The following is a 16,067-nucleotide window of genomic DNA, read 5'->3' as shown; positions in this document are numbered from 1 at the left end:
ACAAATCATTATTTCATAATAAAATAGAGGAAGAAAAGTGAAACGACCAGTAGAGAGATAAATGAAGCCACAGAGAGAGCAACAACGTCAGTCATATGGAGTTTGGCAGCAGAGCCAACTTGGGGAGGAACGAAGAGGGTGGATTTCGCGTACAGTGTGTTTCATAACATGTGATCCTACTTAATATTACTTCCAAGTTGTGATCATTGTTGTGGTATGAAGATTCGAAAATTTATGAAATTCTGGTCCGTTCGAGAAACAAGGATCGGAAGAACTTTAATGCGGCACGTATTTATACGAAATATATCTTGTTATTTTCGCGAAATTGATTGCATACGTTATGAAACAGTGTGTATATAGGCTGAAAAAGAGGTGCACCGACCTCTGGTACACAGCAGCCCTCTGCTGTCTAGCGTCCGCATTTTTCGACGATTTGTCAAAGTCCCTCGGGTCTCTCTTCTCCCACTCCTCCCTCTCCACCCTCTTCTTTTTTTATCGGATTTTAATCTGCATAGTGTCACATCGCAGATACCATTCGCCTGTAGGGTACAGTTCGGACCGTCAACGCGCAGGGAAATGTGGGTCGTTTCTGTGGGAAACGGGTAGAAGAAGCGTGACAACGGATGTAGAAAAGTCTCGTCACGCTTCGGGCAACCGAACCAATGGAAAAACCACGGACTTTCTTCGTGACTCGTGATACATTCTGAAGGCTGATGTTTGCAATGAAATCCGATTCGTGGACCTAGTTCGTTATCGATCACTCGTTCATTTGTTCCCGCGGGAGATGTTTCTCTGCTTGAAAGCAACCGATTGTGCTGCGATCGTTTGGGAAATTGGGGCGGTTTTAAAATCTGTCAGAGGAAATTTCTATCTTTAGAGAACTTCGTATGTTTGTTAACGCATTGTTAACTATGTTTGAAAGAAAAAAAGAAAAAAGAAAAACGCATAAAATTTTTAAACTCTAATCCTTCTTCCTTGATGAAGATACTTGGCGCGAGTCGACCGCTGAGAAGAAGATTTTAACAAGCGGTCGTTGCGTCGGGGTGGTTCATCAAGAAGCTTAACAGGCGAAATTGCTGTCAGAACAGAAAGCGTGTTTTAAATTTAATTGGCTGACGGCGAGCGTGTTTATATCGCGGACCAAGTTGATGTCCGTTCCAAAGCAGAACACGGAATTGCACTTTACACGCCCTTCGTTTCTACAATCGTAATACAGTGCGTCTCAAAATACTTGTACCTGATTGCGATCTGAGGTTTAGTTTGCGAATTGGATAGTCAACTTCCGGGGTGCGCTGAAAGTTCAATCTTCAATCATTTATAAATGGGCTGTCAAAATGTGTCAAGTAATTTCTGAAGTTTTAATGTTCTATATAGGTACTTTTAATGATGCAAATTAATTACGTTAAGACGTTTCTTGAACGCAATTAGATGGAGTGAATTAATGGAAGGGAGGAAAAAGTGGGTCGATTCAAATAACGAATAAATGACGATGAAAATTTCAGAAGCTAGCGAGTTCATCGAAACGAAAGGGTGACACGAAGCCGGCATTCACGTGAAAATAAATAAATAAATGAGAGAACGAGTTGGGGAAAAACTTGGAAATAGAGGAAAGACACGACATTGCACTTTTTCCATTTCCACCCTTTGAAAATTACATCTGCCTACCTTCCTTCCAGCGTTCGCTTTTTTTTCTCCCTCTCGACAACTCGTTGCTCCACGGTTTATTGTTCGCCTAAATAAATATTCGTTTATTTAAATAATTTTTAGTACGTCACTTGGAAACACGAGATTCTTCAACTTCTCTGTTCAAAAGAGAACATACTGAAATTATCTTCATTAAAATGAACGAAATTTACAATTTTTTGGAATAATTAAATTTTAAAAAGTCAACGAATCGTTGCAATAAACTTCATAGAAACATTTGATACGAGAGGTTGATGTTTCTCTCGAAGTCGTTGTAAACTGTAATAAAAACGATATATGAACGGATTTGAAGATAAATGTGACAAGATAGCGAAGGGAAAGGGCAGTAAAATAGTCGTTGACCGATTTAGTGGTTTTCAACCAGTAAAGTCGTTACCATTTTTTCGTTCGTTACTTTGAAACATTGTGGTTTGCCGGAACTGTCAATATTGTTTATGAAGTTAGAAATTAAACTTCCGTAGTGAAATTTATACGAAAAATAACAAACCGCAAACTTACTTTCTTTCAATCTAATACTGTTCTCCCTGCGGAGTTATAAAAATTGGGTAGAAATCAATCGCATATTTCAATAATCTTCAATAACCAGCAGTAGAGGGGGCGGTAGAAAGGGTGGATAGGGAGAAAGCGAAAGAAAAACACGTCGATGGGCCGTCGAGTTTTCCCGGCTTGGTGGCAACACCTGTGCGTAGAAAAGTTGTTCCGAGGTCCCACTGCGAGTGTCTCGCCACTTTTCCAGCCGGCAAGAAAGAAATCGCGGAGAATATCCTCGGTTAAAGTTATTCCCGGCTATGAACTTCCTACTCAGAGAAAATTCGTCATCGTCTCCTCGCCCCACTACCTTCTTCGCCTTTATTCCCTCTCACGACTTCCTGTCAAGCTTCCTCTATACGAGGGAAGAACTTATGGCTGTTCGACGGAAGTTAATGCGTCCCAACAACCACTCAAGGAAGTAATGTTTTTTTTTTTTTTTCAGGAAAAGTGTCGCTCGAAATGATCGTTAAAATTTCATTCAATTAAGTTTTGTCTCTTTCTCTCTCGAAATTTCAGCTTATATAAAATAATAAATTATTATTATTATTTGTACACGTCCAACGTCGTTTGTTTCAGCGTTACAATGTCTTGAGTTGAGAAATTTTCATCTGAACAGAGTACCGTAGAGTTTTAATCGTTCCTTTTATTCCTCGAATAACAAAATATTATCTTTTACGATAAATGGAACGTAGCAGATTTATTCGTGTCATTTTGAAAGTTTTATCGTTGTTGCCTGATGGTCCTACCTGCTACCTCATCCCTCGTCCACACCGGTAACGTCTCTGTGTTCATTTAAACGAATAACTAACGAGGATTCATTTATTGTTTCAGCTTACTGTCACGGCAAAAGCTCCCTCTCCTCCCTCTGCTCGTTCATCACCGGAGATGCTCTGCTATATTCCATGTTCCGGGAGGAGGCAACACCTGTGCCGTGCCCTTTTCGAGGTCCTATGACCTTTTCGTATAACCGAGGACACGGAACCTGTTCTGTACCAGTCAGCAACGTCGACACCTGCACGGACGACAGCAGATTGCTCTTCAGATATCAAGCATGCCCTGACATAACTGCCTCGGAAAGTGCAGGTGAGCATCGTTCGTGAATAAAAAAAATAAAAATAAAAATAAAAAGAAGGCTGCTACTATTTCAAAGGGTTGCCAAACTAATCCCGCGCTTCAAACGAGCTCTCGTTCATCCCGTACGCTCAATTAATGGTGGTAAAGGAAGGTTAGGGATGGTGGCGCACGATTAGAAGCGATTTTCGTCCGTGCATTTCGTTAGTCGCGTCCCCGTACAAAGGGTGGTAAATCGGGAGCTCGATTTCCGGTGGGGTTAACGGACGTTTGCCATTAGACGCACATCCGATAAGGGATTTGCAGGGCTAACGATTTCTGCGGTGGAAAATTAAACGGAAGGACGTTGGCTGGTAAAAAGATAAATCAGCGCCACGTCGAACGTGTCACGTTTCTCTTATCGAGGCTGGCTCAACTCGAAGACCTCGAGATTAACGATTTCGTGTCGCGTTTCGTACGTAATGACTCGAAAACGATCTCCTTTTCGCGTGGACCGAAGAAAGGCAAGAAAAACAGCGGACAATATCGTCGGAAAGAATTATACCTGTCGTTAGATGAAGACAACGTTGCTGAACAGACAAAGAAATGTAAACGTACAGTATTTACAAGCATTAAATCTTCTCTTTTACTTTCTACACTTCTTTTCTTCGGTTTTGTAACTTTTATTTGCCAATTTCGCGGTTTTTATGAGAATCCCGGGAAAGATTGCGCTTAAAGCGATTGCTTGAAAACACGTAAATATCATAAAAATCTTATTGGATTCCTCTACTTTCGAATATCGAACATATGATCATTTATGGAAGAAGTATAACGGGTGCGTTGCGCGGGGTTAAATGGTTCGACGACCCGAGAATCATCCCCTTTTGCTTCCTAACGAAGGTCTCCCAGCTCGCAAAACCGCCGCCTCGTTTCGCTCGATTTCGGCTTCGTTAAACTTCCGTCCCGTAGCGAACGCACGATGAGTTTCGATCGGCTATGGCTATGGGATACCAAGGCGCGAACAGTTTCCCTTATTTTCCGAAGGGTTTCTCTCCCTTTTTGTAGCCGAACGAGAGCGCAATCTTAATGGACGAACGAATAAGAGAAGTTTCACGGTTCGCTGTCTCTTGCCGGCACTCGGCCAAAAAGTCTGCTAGATCTTACTAGGAAATTCCGGCGATCCGACGCTTCGAGTCTCGCGAGACGACGCCACGGGCCGTTAAAGCCAGGGAATCGAAACGAAAGCCGGAAAACAGTTTGGATCTTTTTCTAGTAATCGTGGCGTCTGGTCGTGAAATGACGATACGCAAGATGTTTCGAAATTAAAATCCAAATACTTGAAATTTGAAAGAAAATTGGACGGCCAGTGGGGAAAGAAACGACACGAAAACCTGAGATTTCCGCGTGAAAAACGATAGTTTGAGATGACGCAAAGGCTAGCGATCCTTTGCGGAGGAGACCGACAATTATCGGATCGGTGTGCCGGATGCACCTGAGAGGTCTAACCCTCGAAAGGGCAGAAGTAAAGAGAGCTCGATGTTATCGACGGACAAGTTCTGTCCTGCTCCTTAAGCGTCGTCTACGAAGCTTTGCAGACAGGCAGCAGCCAAGATCCCAAAGGCGCGTATCTAAATCACATCTCGCGCAAAACTCGGCTACCTCTTTTTCCCTTCGTTTCTTTCACTCCCTAACTGCACTCCTCTTTATCCTGCTTTTCCTTCCAACCGCGCCTCTTCCCCTTATTCTTCTTTTTCGATCCTCGATCCTTCGAGGCGAGAACGCCACGAGCAATTTGCGAGGATTCGAAGGAAAAAGCTCGTTCCCTCGCTCTTTTCCTCGTCACCCAGAGCAGATTCCAGCTTCGTTTTCACCCCCCGGAGTTCCCGCGTCGAATTTCATCCCGCTGATAGACGCGGGGATTGCGCGAAACGCGTCCTCTTTCCGCCTCTAACTACCTTCGCTGCTCGTTGACGATCCGAAGGATCCAAAGAGAGATCGATGGACGCTTTTCTTGCGGGTCTTGATTTGTCGTACTCAACAGTTATCGTTAGACAGACGTAATGGCTGGTGAAATTTTATACCGAGTTTGTCAACGTAAACCTCTGTACCGCGCCTATACTCGTCAATCATCTGCAACGGCAGCTCTAACGCGCCTCCTTGTCCAACTATTCATCCAAGTGAATTATAGGAATCCATTATAATTAGGGGACTGGGACACAAGGAGTCAGACACAGGCTCGACTTCCGTGTCCATTAGGCTACCATCGGCTTTCCGTCGTTTCTACGAAGTTCGAGTTACATTTTTTACCTTGATACGTTTCAGTGGAGGAGTTGGAATGCCTGGCCACCTGGAAGGAGGGCAGTAGCCGATACCTGGTCGGCCGTTTACATCACGGACACGCGTCGAGTAACGAAGATCGATACCGATGCTTCGTCTACGAGAAGGCAGGCCAGACAGTGCAGGGTAATCTGCACAGAGCTGCCATGGGCATGGGAGCCATGGATCACGATGTCAGTTTACAGAGCGGGCCGGTGCCCGAGGGCGCGGCCGAGATATACCGGGTGGCCCAGAGCGGAGATGCCACTTGCAACGGTCTCTTCAGCCCGATGGAGGGATCGCGAACCATGACTCTCATGAAAGGTAAGCGTAATTGATGCGTTCCCTCGTCGAATCCAACAAGTTCCTCCAAACGATTCAATTCGAGCGATCAAATTTCCTACGCTTTAAAAAAAGAGCATCGTGTCGAAAGTTGAAGCATTACGAGCGGAATAAAACACGGCAAACTCGTTGGAGGGAAAATAAGGTCAGGCTGCGCGACGCTCGAGAATGGTGAACAGAAAGAAAAGCAGCCCGTCTGTCGTCCAAGGAATCACGGTGTGAAAAATTCACCTGTCTCCCAGCGTCATTAATGGAACGTGTCAAAATCACGGTCCAGAGCGCGAACGAGGAATATTTACACGCTACTCCACTTTTCCTCCCTCTTTCCACATCTATTTCTTCTTCTTTCGTAGTTTCCAAGCCCGTATCTTACCGCGTACAGTTTCTCACGGCAAACTTCGTTAACGGATTTCGCTTCACTGCATTTCCAGGATCTCCGTCGCTTTAGAAAGGTTGTCGCATTTAAATCACTGAAAAACAGGTGATCCGTGTCGTTTCCTTTCAGAAAAACTTTTGAAAAACATTCCGATGTATAAATTCGTGAAAGATGAAATATCTTCTATGCGTTCTGAAAGGATAATTGATTCGATAGCGATACATATCATCGAACACAGCTTAGAGGGAGAAATTTCTGTAGGCGTTCGTTCGATTAACAGCCAACCATCATCCATGTAATTGGCTATTCGAGATGAGGTCTCGAAACGTTTCGAACGCTCCTCGACGTTCCAAGACATCCTCTGCTCCCTTCTCGTCGGTTTAAACCGCACGTTTCGAGCAGTTATGAAAACGCAGTCGAGTAATTTTCCCGTGGTATTGACTTTGCGGTAGAAGAGTCCAGGCTAATTGAACAAACTTTCGAGCCGGCTTGTGGGTGCAGTTTAAAGACACTCTCAATAAGAGAGAAAGAAAAGACACAGCGGGGAGGGAAAAGAGTAAGAAAGAATGAACAAGGATGGTCTCGAGGGAAACCTGCGAGTCAGAGAAAGAAAGGAAAAGATTTAATGTTATTCCATTTTCCTAGTTCTTGCTTCTCGACGTTGCTCTCTTCTCATTCCTACGTTTCTACAAGAAGGATCGAGATATTAACGAGGAGGATCCTTGTACCAGCTCTTCGTCGCAGGATCTCTCTATTTTCTTCGTTTTTCTTTTTTTCTTTTTCTTTTCTCGGTCGACAGTTTTTATCGCGTGTAGTCTACTCTCTTGGCTGATTCAACACCTTACTTATCCGTTTGCGAATGAAATGGATTAGCTTTTTATAAATTAACACGTTTGGATCGCGATGTACGTGGCCAGTGGACAGAGGAAAGTTACAAAATGCAACTTTCCCGTCAGATTTTATCGGTATCGTTAAAATGCAGATTGCCAATACACGGACTGGGATCGGGGAAAAATAACGACAGAGAACGGGGGTTGCAAAGGTACGTGCGAAATCGAAGAGAGAGAAAATCCTAAAGGCAAACAGAGAAGACGAGAGAAAGGGTGTACTGTTTGATACCACGAAAATATAAAGGACGACAGCAAGTAAAACAAGCGAAATGCTATTCGATTTTTACGATCACGGAATTTGTATCTCGCTCGTCCGCTTCCTGGACTTAGAGATACGCTGAATTATTCCAATTCTTCCTTGGACCGTGCAACGATGCTTTTACGTGCCATAAAACTGGCCAAACTATTCTCTGTCAATCTTTCGTTTCTCCACTTTTCTATACGCAATTCCCTCTCTTTCCCTATTATTCCATTTTCTTCTAACTCTACGTTTAATTCCCCTAATTGAAAATGATTTATCGAGTAATCATTCGAACCCGATCCTTACAACTCCATTCGTCTCTAAAACGATCTACAACGATGATTAAATAGAATGAAATCAACGTTCGCAATGGTCGGGCCAACTGATTCATTCGCTTTTCAAGGAAACGAGCCATGAGATAGGAATAAAAACAAGCGTAATTTCAATCAGGGATTGCAAAGTCCATTGAAAAAGCGCGAGAGCAGTTTCGACTCTCGAAAGCAATTCAATCAGCATTAAATAAATTGCTTCCCGTACACTTTCAGTATCGCCGCCAGGCCAGTGTCGATTTCCAAATTGGTTGACCGGTCATTCCAGCGGTGGACTAACTTGGCACACCCTAGACCTGACCAGGTCTTACACGTTTCATCCGCGGAACGCTTCGTTGCACGCAACCAGATCGAACAGCAGTACCTCGAGGTTCGAAAGCGGATCCTTGGACGGCCAATACGTTCCTGGACAGGAGGATCAGGACGTAAAGATCCTCTGCAACAGCATAAAGCAATCCAGCTCTGCTCAGGCGGTGACGATGACCATGCTGGTTGCCCATTTCACCGTCGGCTGGTGAGTCGATGGAATTTCATTGATTGATCTGACACGTATGGAAAGGCTTTCAGAAATCGTTACGTATTTCTTTTGCTTTCAGTCGCAGCGGTTTCATGTGTATGACCTTCTATCGACGGGACGGCCACGTGATAGAATTGCAAACCGGAAGTGCAGTTTCCAGGCCAGAAGAGGCTTGCAGTCCGCCCCATTTTCAGCAGCACAATATACCCTTCCTCACCTTAGTCAGTGAGTACAATTTATTTCATTCAATAATTCAGAAATGTCATCGTTCTGTTACATAGCAGGATGTCACGCCCAAATCTGAATAGCAAACTCCCAGAACACAGGAAAGTAATCGTTATTTCTTGGGCAAATAAAGAATCGGAGAACGATCGAACAGGGTGGTTGGCCGGTTACGCTCGATTTGCGTGACCCTCGAATTTTATTGGGTCCGAGCTCTCGTGGAAAGGGGCGGAGGGGAAAAAAATGTGGTCGCTGGAAACTGGCTTCGACGTCGATAAACTCTTACAGAGAACTCCAACTTCGTGGAAAAGTTTCTCGTGGCGGAGAGTTCAAGGATTTAGTACGGTGACATTGTTAGGTACCCTGACTGGAAAAGGAAGCTTGTTAGCCCGCTCTTTGATCCTTTTATAATTTTCAATAAATTTCAACGCGGAATGTTTCCATCGGCTCGTCGAAACAGCTACGCTCATGCAAATTCGAAATTTCGAATTTTTGCAATTCTTAAGAAAGTGTAATTTAGTAACTTTCTTTGGAATTTATCTCGCAGTATCAACGGCGTCGCGTTATAGTAGGGTTAGCTGTAGCCGTGATCGGTTGGAACACCGGCTACGTTTATCTTCCTTCGACCCCTTTACCGTGTACACTGTACACGGATACAAGAACAATGACGGTGTTGCATTGTATGCAGTCGGTGCACACCGCTCACGTGTCGGCGTTATGCAACGAGGGTGGTAAACGAATCTTCCTGGAGAAATTGAATTTGTAGGGAGCCGGTGAAGCGCGTCACGAAAATCGTTGAAACCGCACAAATATTTTGTTTCATCGTTTCCACGATGGCTCGTGCGGTTTGGTCTCGCGGTTCTCTGTTTGTCAATCACCTCTTCTTTCTTCGCTTGTTTTTTTGCTTTTACATTTGTTGCCGATTCGAGGTGTATCCTGGCCGCAACGCACAAGGGTTATACCATTTTTTTTTCTTCTTTTTTTTTCCTAACCGAAACATTGTGGTTTCACTCTGTGATTCTCGTGTCAAAAACATTTTATCGCTCGATCGTTTTGCTTTGGAAAAAACGCGGCGAGAAAATTTCGTTGATCCACAGCGATTGGTTTGCAACGTTTTTGGAAAAAAATACAAGGTTCGTCGGATTCCTCTCGGACGTTTTCTTTCATAGGAAAATTTCATTAATAAAGAGGAAGGAAAATGAAATTGATAAATCGTTGGTTGTTGAGTGTGACGCGTGGTCAGTCGGTGGAACGAGGTAAAACACATTTTGTGGCAAACGCTAAGACGTCATTCACAGTCGGGTGAACAAGTCTGGGTAAGTCAGGAAAGAGAAAAATTGTGTGTAACACGTTTCTTCGATTAAATTTCAGTCCGATATTTTTGAAATAGAAACAAAAGCAATTATATTGAAGCCAGAGCAGCTGGCTTGACCCCTCTATCTGATACGACTGCAACCTGTGATATATTTTACGTTCGCTCGGTTTGGATTCACCCTTGCTAACCACCTTTACTTATCCCATCACCTTCTTCTTGCTTCTTCCTCTAGTTTTCTCTATGTCACAGCTTCCAGATCTTTGGGAAACGGTTGGTTCCCGAGGGTCGAGCTTGTAATCCCATGGGAGTTATTGGATTCGGTTTGATCCAGTCGTTCGTTCTCCTTCTCCATCTCTTCGTCTTCTTTCGTCGCTCGTGTACTCCACACCAGCCCTGGGAATGTTCGATCGAAAGGCAACCTCCCAATTTTTCATTCCTCGCATACATATCACACGTGGTCGAAGAGAAATTCTTTAACCTTCGTTAAGATCTAATACACTTCGAGTGTACTAATTGATTTCGATCGGGCAAACGTGCTACTTTAGGATCATTATTAATTTTAGTAAGAAACATATTCGAACACCATATCCATGTCGAGAATGGAACGAATTTTTGGGAAATTCGGCGCTCAACCGAATTACTCTCGCCGAACTTTTCGATCCCCGAAGCAAGTTTAAACTTGAATTCTGTTCGATCGATTCGAACCGCGGCGCACTCGTCGCCAACTTTCCCGCCGATTTCAGCCCGATTATAATTTTATAATCCAACAACCCCGCGAAACTGAATTTCAACTCAACAGGTTTTGATATTTCGTTGATAGTTTTAAAATCATTTAGCTAGGTGGCCAATGTTCCTCCGGGATGTAATATCATATTATAATCTCTGGCACAAAAGTATCTACTGACCTTAATCAGTAGGAGGACGTATGCGGAGGTTCCATTTTCAAGTTAGATTGATAGGGAAGCAGTGCGCGTAATAAGTGGGCGGCAGAGAATACGAGCAGGATGGCTGGTGGAAGTTGTAAGAGGTCCGGAAGCAAAATCATCAACCGGATGAGTGAAACGATTGTAAGCGGGCGGCGGTGTAAGTGCACTCACGACATCGGATATAACGAGCACGAATCCGGCCAATTCGAAGTTACAAGAGGGAGGGAGGGAGGGAGGGTAAGAAGCAAAGTCTGGAATTGATCGAGAGCTAGTGGAATAGAAGCGAAGAGAAATGAATCCCTTGGGAAACGTAATGTTCTTCGAGAGCGAACCCATCTCGCTTATGTGCCTCCCTACCCTCCACCTCCGCCACAAGAAAAAAATCCTACTTAACTTATGCGTTCGTAATAAAACGAAACAATTTGAAACGAGAGAAGAGCGAACTAACAATAGATGCGTTCGATGGAAACGCCAAATCAAGATCCATAGGGAAGCATAGCGCGACCGAGTTGACGATGAGAACAATTTTCAAGTCCCTAAAGGTAGCTGCAGAAAATACAAAGATCTACGGTTCTCCGTCGCTGAAAACATCTATGTATTACGTAAATCGAGAAAGGGCAGCAAAATGACCGTGAGGAAGAACGGAAAGAGTACCTGGGGCACTGCGTCTAACGAGCTCGAATCCCTGAGCAATTAAGCTTTTGCTGCAACGACACGTTGTTTTCGCTTTCTCCGAGGACACGAAACGTCCCAGCTCGCAACATCTTTGCCAGAAATCGAGAAAAGTGGCAAACAACGAGCAACATCGTTGTTCGTTTAAACTGTTTGTCATGTAGATATAAAATATTTAAATAATAGGGTGATTCATTTTGTCAGCGTGCTTTCAAAGTGATTTTAAAGACTCCGTGTCTCATTACCTTTACTACTAGCTGACAATGAGTAAACGAAATTTAAATGAACACAGACAATTCTTTTGATTGTATATGATTAGAGAAATAAAGAATATTAAGTGACGTTCGTAATAGGCGGCAATTAAAATTATTGCCGACGTTGACTTGAAATTTCCGGAACTCTCGATCGCGATTCTCCAGAGACGCCGCACGGTTCATTATCGCAAATTTATGCAAATATTTGTATAAAAAAGAAATAAAAAAGGATGGGTTTTCCATCGAGGAGGGAAGAGCTTAACGAGGAGGAAAGGGCAACAATCGTCGGTGCGCGAATCAAATTCGCTCCAGGTGGTTCAACCGAGTAGCAGCTGAATTTGTCACTCGCAGACCCCGCAGTTTTTTGTTTAATTGATTTATGGTACCGCACACCGATGTAAAAAAATCCTCGTGACGCGGACACCAGTGTCACGACAAAATGGCATTGTGGAACGATTATAGATCGCTTGTGTCTGACGTTGTCATTAAAGTGTAAGCAAGTTTTTCTGCACAAGCTTTTTCAATTAACCCTTTTGTTATGGTAATACGCGACCAGAAAGGACATTGCACTGTACAAAAGTATAAAAAATATACCATTCGTTACAATTTTTGTCCCAGGAGAATCTCATTTTCACCTTTATTGTTAATACCAATAGGGCTAAATGATCGATCTCTGCCATAAACACAGGTAAAAAAAATGTTATTATTTTTGATCGATAAGAAATAACATACACCCTTGTACACCCTACAATGTTCTACCATAATTGAGTGGAAATTGGTACTATAAGTTTCCACTAACTTTTATGACATCATCAAAAGTTCACTCCTTTCCTTCGAACGTGCTGTGTATAAGCTGAATAAACGCCAGGTTTCGCGAAAAATCCTATTAACCATCAAAAGTTCGGGGTAGCATGGTGTAACCGTCAACGATATCTCTTCATCGAGGCGCACAGTCTCGTTCTTTCGACGGAGCACCGGCACGAAACGCGATCGAAATTTCGCGTGTTTGCCGAGCAAAGAGCACACTGACTGCCATTTTTCAGGCGAAAATTTGGTCGTCCTTTTACTTCGCCGCGTGACTCTTTCAAATTTACAAACCGACAAAGGATTTCCTAATACGAGAACACCTTTTGCCTCGTTCCCCTCATTTCGGTTCGATGATCGGAATAAATTTATGTCCCTCAATTTTTCTCTCAATACTCCGGCGGCGTCGGGTTAATTCGAAATTGATGAATGGTTAAATCCAATTGTTGATCAATTATCGGCTAAATAATCAACGGGAAACGGGCGATGTTTTTGTGTATCGAGAACAAAAAGGTCGCGATGAATTTCTTGGTTGCCTTTAATACCGTGCGACACGGTGGCGGAAGGGGTGTGAGTGGTTGCTTTCGAAAAATTTACGATTCTCTGGTTATTAAAGCTAACCGGGGGAAAAACCGCAGGGTTCGCCGTTTAAAACAGCAGCTTTCAACATTAATTCGATTCGCTCTCGTGTTCCTCTCGTTGGCTTTTTTTACCGTTTGTTTTCCAGCCATCAGCCACGACAGTTTGTAAAAAGCGACGGGTCTATCGAGGCGGTGGCGGCGGCGGCGGCCAGCCACGTACACATTTTTGTAATGCTGTAATAATCAATAGTACGCCCCTGTTAAATCGTGTAACAACCCCCGCCCCTGGCCACCGTCGATTTAATCGAAAGAACGAGAGCACGTACTGCTTCTACGTGAGTTCGTCTACGCTCCATCTACCGGGTGTATTCTTTTATCTCCCGATCGAATAAAGTATTTCTTAAGAACGTGTTTCTTTTAATTCAACCTTTTATCCAGCGAGTTCGACTAGAAAATCGATCAGAATCAAAAGATCGAATGATGGAATGGCGAAAAATCTCGGAAAGAGGGGAGAATCGAGGGGAAAAAAAATATTGTCACCGTAGGGGTGTAGTGGCGGACGTTTTTGTGCTCGGCTCGATCGAACGCGATGCTCGAAAATTTGAATAATGAAAAAGGAATCGGATTAGTTCGCGGAACAACGTTATGTCGGCAATTACGTGGCTGGTAGATGTGCCGGTTTGTAATCTCGCGATCGTATGCAGCACTCGTAAACGCTTCGCGTGTTGCCCGCGTTTTTACGTTTACGATACATCGATAATAAAGTTAGAGAACGTACGAAGAGGGACTGGCCTCTCAAAATGTTCCAACATTTCTTTCACCGGGTAATGCTGTCGTAAAAAAATATTACTCGTAACAAACGGGCAGCATAGAAGAGCGTTTTAAAATTCAGGATAGAGTTAAGCATAGCGATATAACAGGATATTTTAATTGAGAAAAAGGAAACAAAGTAATCGACCGAGCTCGTATTAGTTTTATGGAAAATAAATGCAGTTTCCATCAGGCCCGTACGTTTACGAGCGTGTTTCGAGAGAAATAGAGCAGAGCGGTATAGAAGGCAGGGTCAAAATACGATAACATAAAGGAGATATTGGTTGGCTCTTGTTCGTATACACGATGTTACTTCGGTTCAGGATTAGATCGGGTTACCGCGATGTGAACTGTACCGGTGCACGTTTTCGCGGTAAGAACTTGAAATATAGGTTATATGCATCGTGGCTCCGTGTCCCTTGAGGTTATACGCTATAATTCATCGTAGTACGGTCGCTGGAACTGGCAAAAAACCCTCGTGAAAACGTGAGTCGAGCGACATGCTTCCTCGTCTTGGTCGGCCATTTTGATTCACGTGACGTACAGCGCGTCGCTGTACTCGCTTCGATTATCTTTGCTATTTACTCTCATTTTGATTACATTTATACGTTTCGCTAGCGACAAGAAACGAGTTGAACATCAATGAAACATTTTATGAAAATTTCATTCGAGTGAAACGAGTTTCCGCGAAATTTCATAGATAAAAATTGAGCAAATGCAAGCTGGTTCTGTGAGAGAGTACGCAACGGATGAGTGAAAAATGGAACGAGTTAAAGGACCGGTCGCAATAAAGGAAGAAAAATGGCAGGAGATAGGGGAAGGATATGGTAATACTTTAGAAGAAGAGGCTCTTCTGCTGTTTCCGGGTCTACATACGGCTGCCTTGATTCCGGAAGTTCGTCAGAAGGTTAACCGTTTTGTTTGCTTCCGCCGGATGATCGAGTAGCGCTCGAGTTTGAAGAGGAAAATAGATGAACACGAGTTAATTAAGAGAGAAACTTTGTCGAAGTGAAAAGTGTGCGAGATCCTTTAATTCGTTTCGTCTTAATGATAGAATTGGTTGTATATTTAAAGAAAGAGCTGTAGCTAGGATCGCGTTTATTTTCGGGGCTCGACGTCTAGAGGGAAAGTGGAAATTAAAGCGACAGGAGAAAGGAAAAGACGTAGAGGTCGACGAAGGTAAAGCCTGGGAAGCTGAGGTGGATAGGATGGTTGGAGGGTAGTCTGGACCCTCGACTAGACTCATTTTTCATAAGTTCGAAAAACACACCCGGGGCAGTCGGTGCGTAAATTTGAATTTCTTCGTGGCTGCGGCAAGACGCCTAGACTGTTCCTCGAGGGATGACGGAGGGAAGAGGAAGTCTGGAGGAGCCATTGAGCATGTGGCGCGGAATTTTGAACGTCTCCCCCTGAACATAGTTGGCTCATAAAAACACCCTATCTTCTTGTCATCGAACACGCTAGCCATCCTCGATAAATTATTGCAAGTTTTATTAGAAAAAAGAGAAACGTTAAAAAATATTTTATACAACTAAAAGAAGAAATGCAATATTTTCCAAATTACGCGACGATTCGTTGAAACGTTGAATACACGATATTTTTCCCGTGGCGTTTATTCGAGGCTCGTCCATGCAATTATACAGAAATTGAAGGATGTAATTACCAGGCTGGCGAATTATTAGATTAAATTAATCGTTGATTAAAGCACGAGTTACGGACGGTCGTTTAATATTGATTTCGTGGTACGCTTAACACGGATTTAGGGTTGAAAGGACAAGTAATTGGTGTACGAACGTTCATTTCGCTATACGTGACTTGTTCTATTTATAGACTCGTCAACGTCCGATCAAATTATACGGAGGAATATCATTTTTAATATTGAAGCTATTTATTTATTCATCGAATATGGCTAAATATGTGATCACGTGAAAACTGGAAACGATAGAAAATTCTGTAAAATATTTACTGTTTATTCCGTCGAAACGATTCGTTTCCGGTAGACGGTTTCTCTAGTATTTTTAATCCTTGAATTTAATTGAAATTTACAACACTACCGTACGCGACGATCGTATGTTGGATGTCATCTGCGAATAGAAGGGAAACGAGGGGAAAAAGAAAAATAGAAAAGTCTGGTTGTCGATGACCAGGAAGATAAACGATAGACAGAAGTTGTTGGTGCGTGAAGTT

The 16,067-nt window shown here is 43.3% G+C and overlaps 1 protein-coding gene and 1 long non-coding RNA gene across 5 annotated transcripts in view; one reads left to right on the top strand and one right to left on the bottom strand.

Moving 5' to 3' along the window:
- Positions 1–16,067, bottom strand: part of LOC117609192 (uncharacterized) — a 66,728-nt gene that overhangs the window by 8,927 nt on the left and 41,734 nt on the right. The gene's annotated exons all lie outside the window — the stretch shown is intronic.
- The window catches only part of LOC117609183 (uncharacterized), a 171,342-nt gene that overhangs the window by 131,397 nt on the left and 23,878 nt on the right, over positions 1–16,067 (top strand). For all 3 annotated transcript variants that reach the window (XM_034335182.2, XM_034335183.2, XM_034335185.2), the window contains 4 exons: positions 3,067–3,318; positions 5,608–5,925; positions 7,996–8,293; positions 8,376–8,521. In XM_034335182.2, coding sequence (XP_034191073.1) covers positions 3,067–3,318; positions 5,608–5,925; positions 7,996–8,293; positions 8,376–8,521 — 1,014 coding nt within the window. The remainder of the gene's footprint in view (positions 1–3,066; positions 3,319–5,607; positions 5,926–7,995; positions 8,294–8,375; positions 8,522–16,067) is intronic.

This window comes from Osmia lignaria, chromosome 14 (genome assembly GCF_051020975.1).
Source record: "Osmia lignaria lignaria isolate PbOS001 chromosome 14, iyOsmLign1, whole genome shotgun sequence".
In the NCBI taxonomy this organism is placed as follows: Eukaryota; Metazoa; Arthropoda; class Insecta; order Hymenoptera; family Megachilidae; genus Osmia; species Osmia lignaria.
Note: the sequence above shows the minus strand (reverse complement) of the source record. Positions and strands in the feature narration are given on the sequence as shown.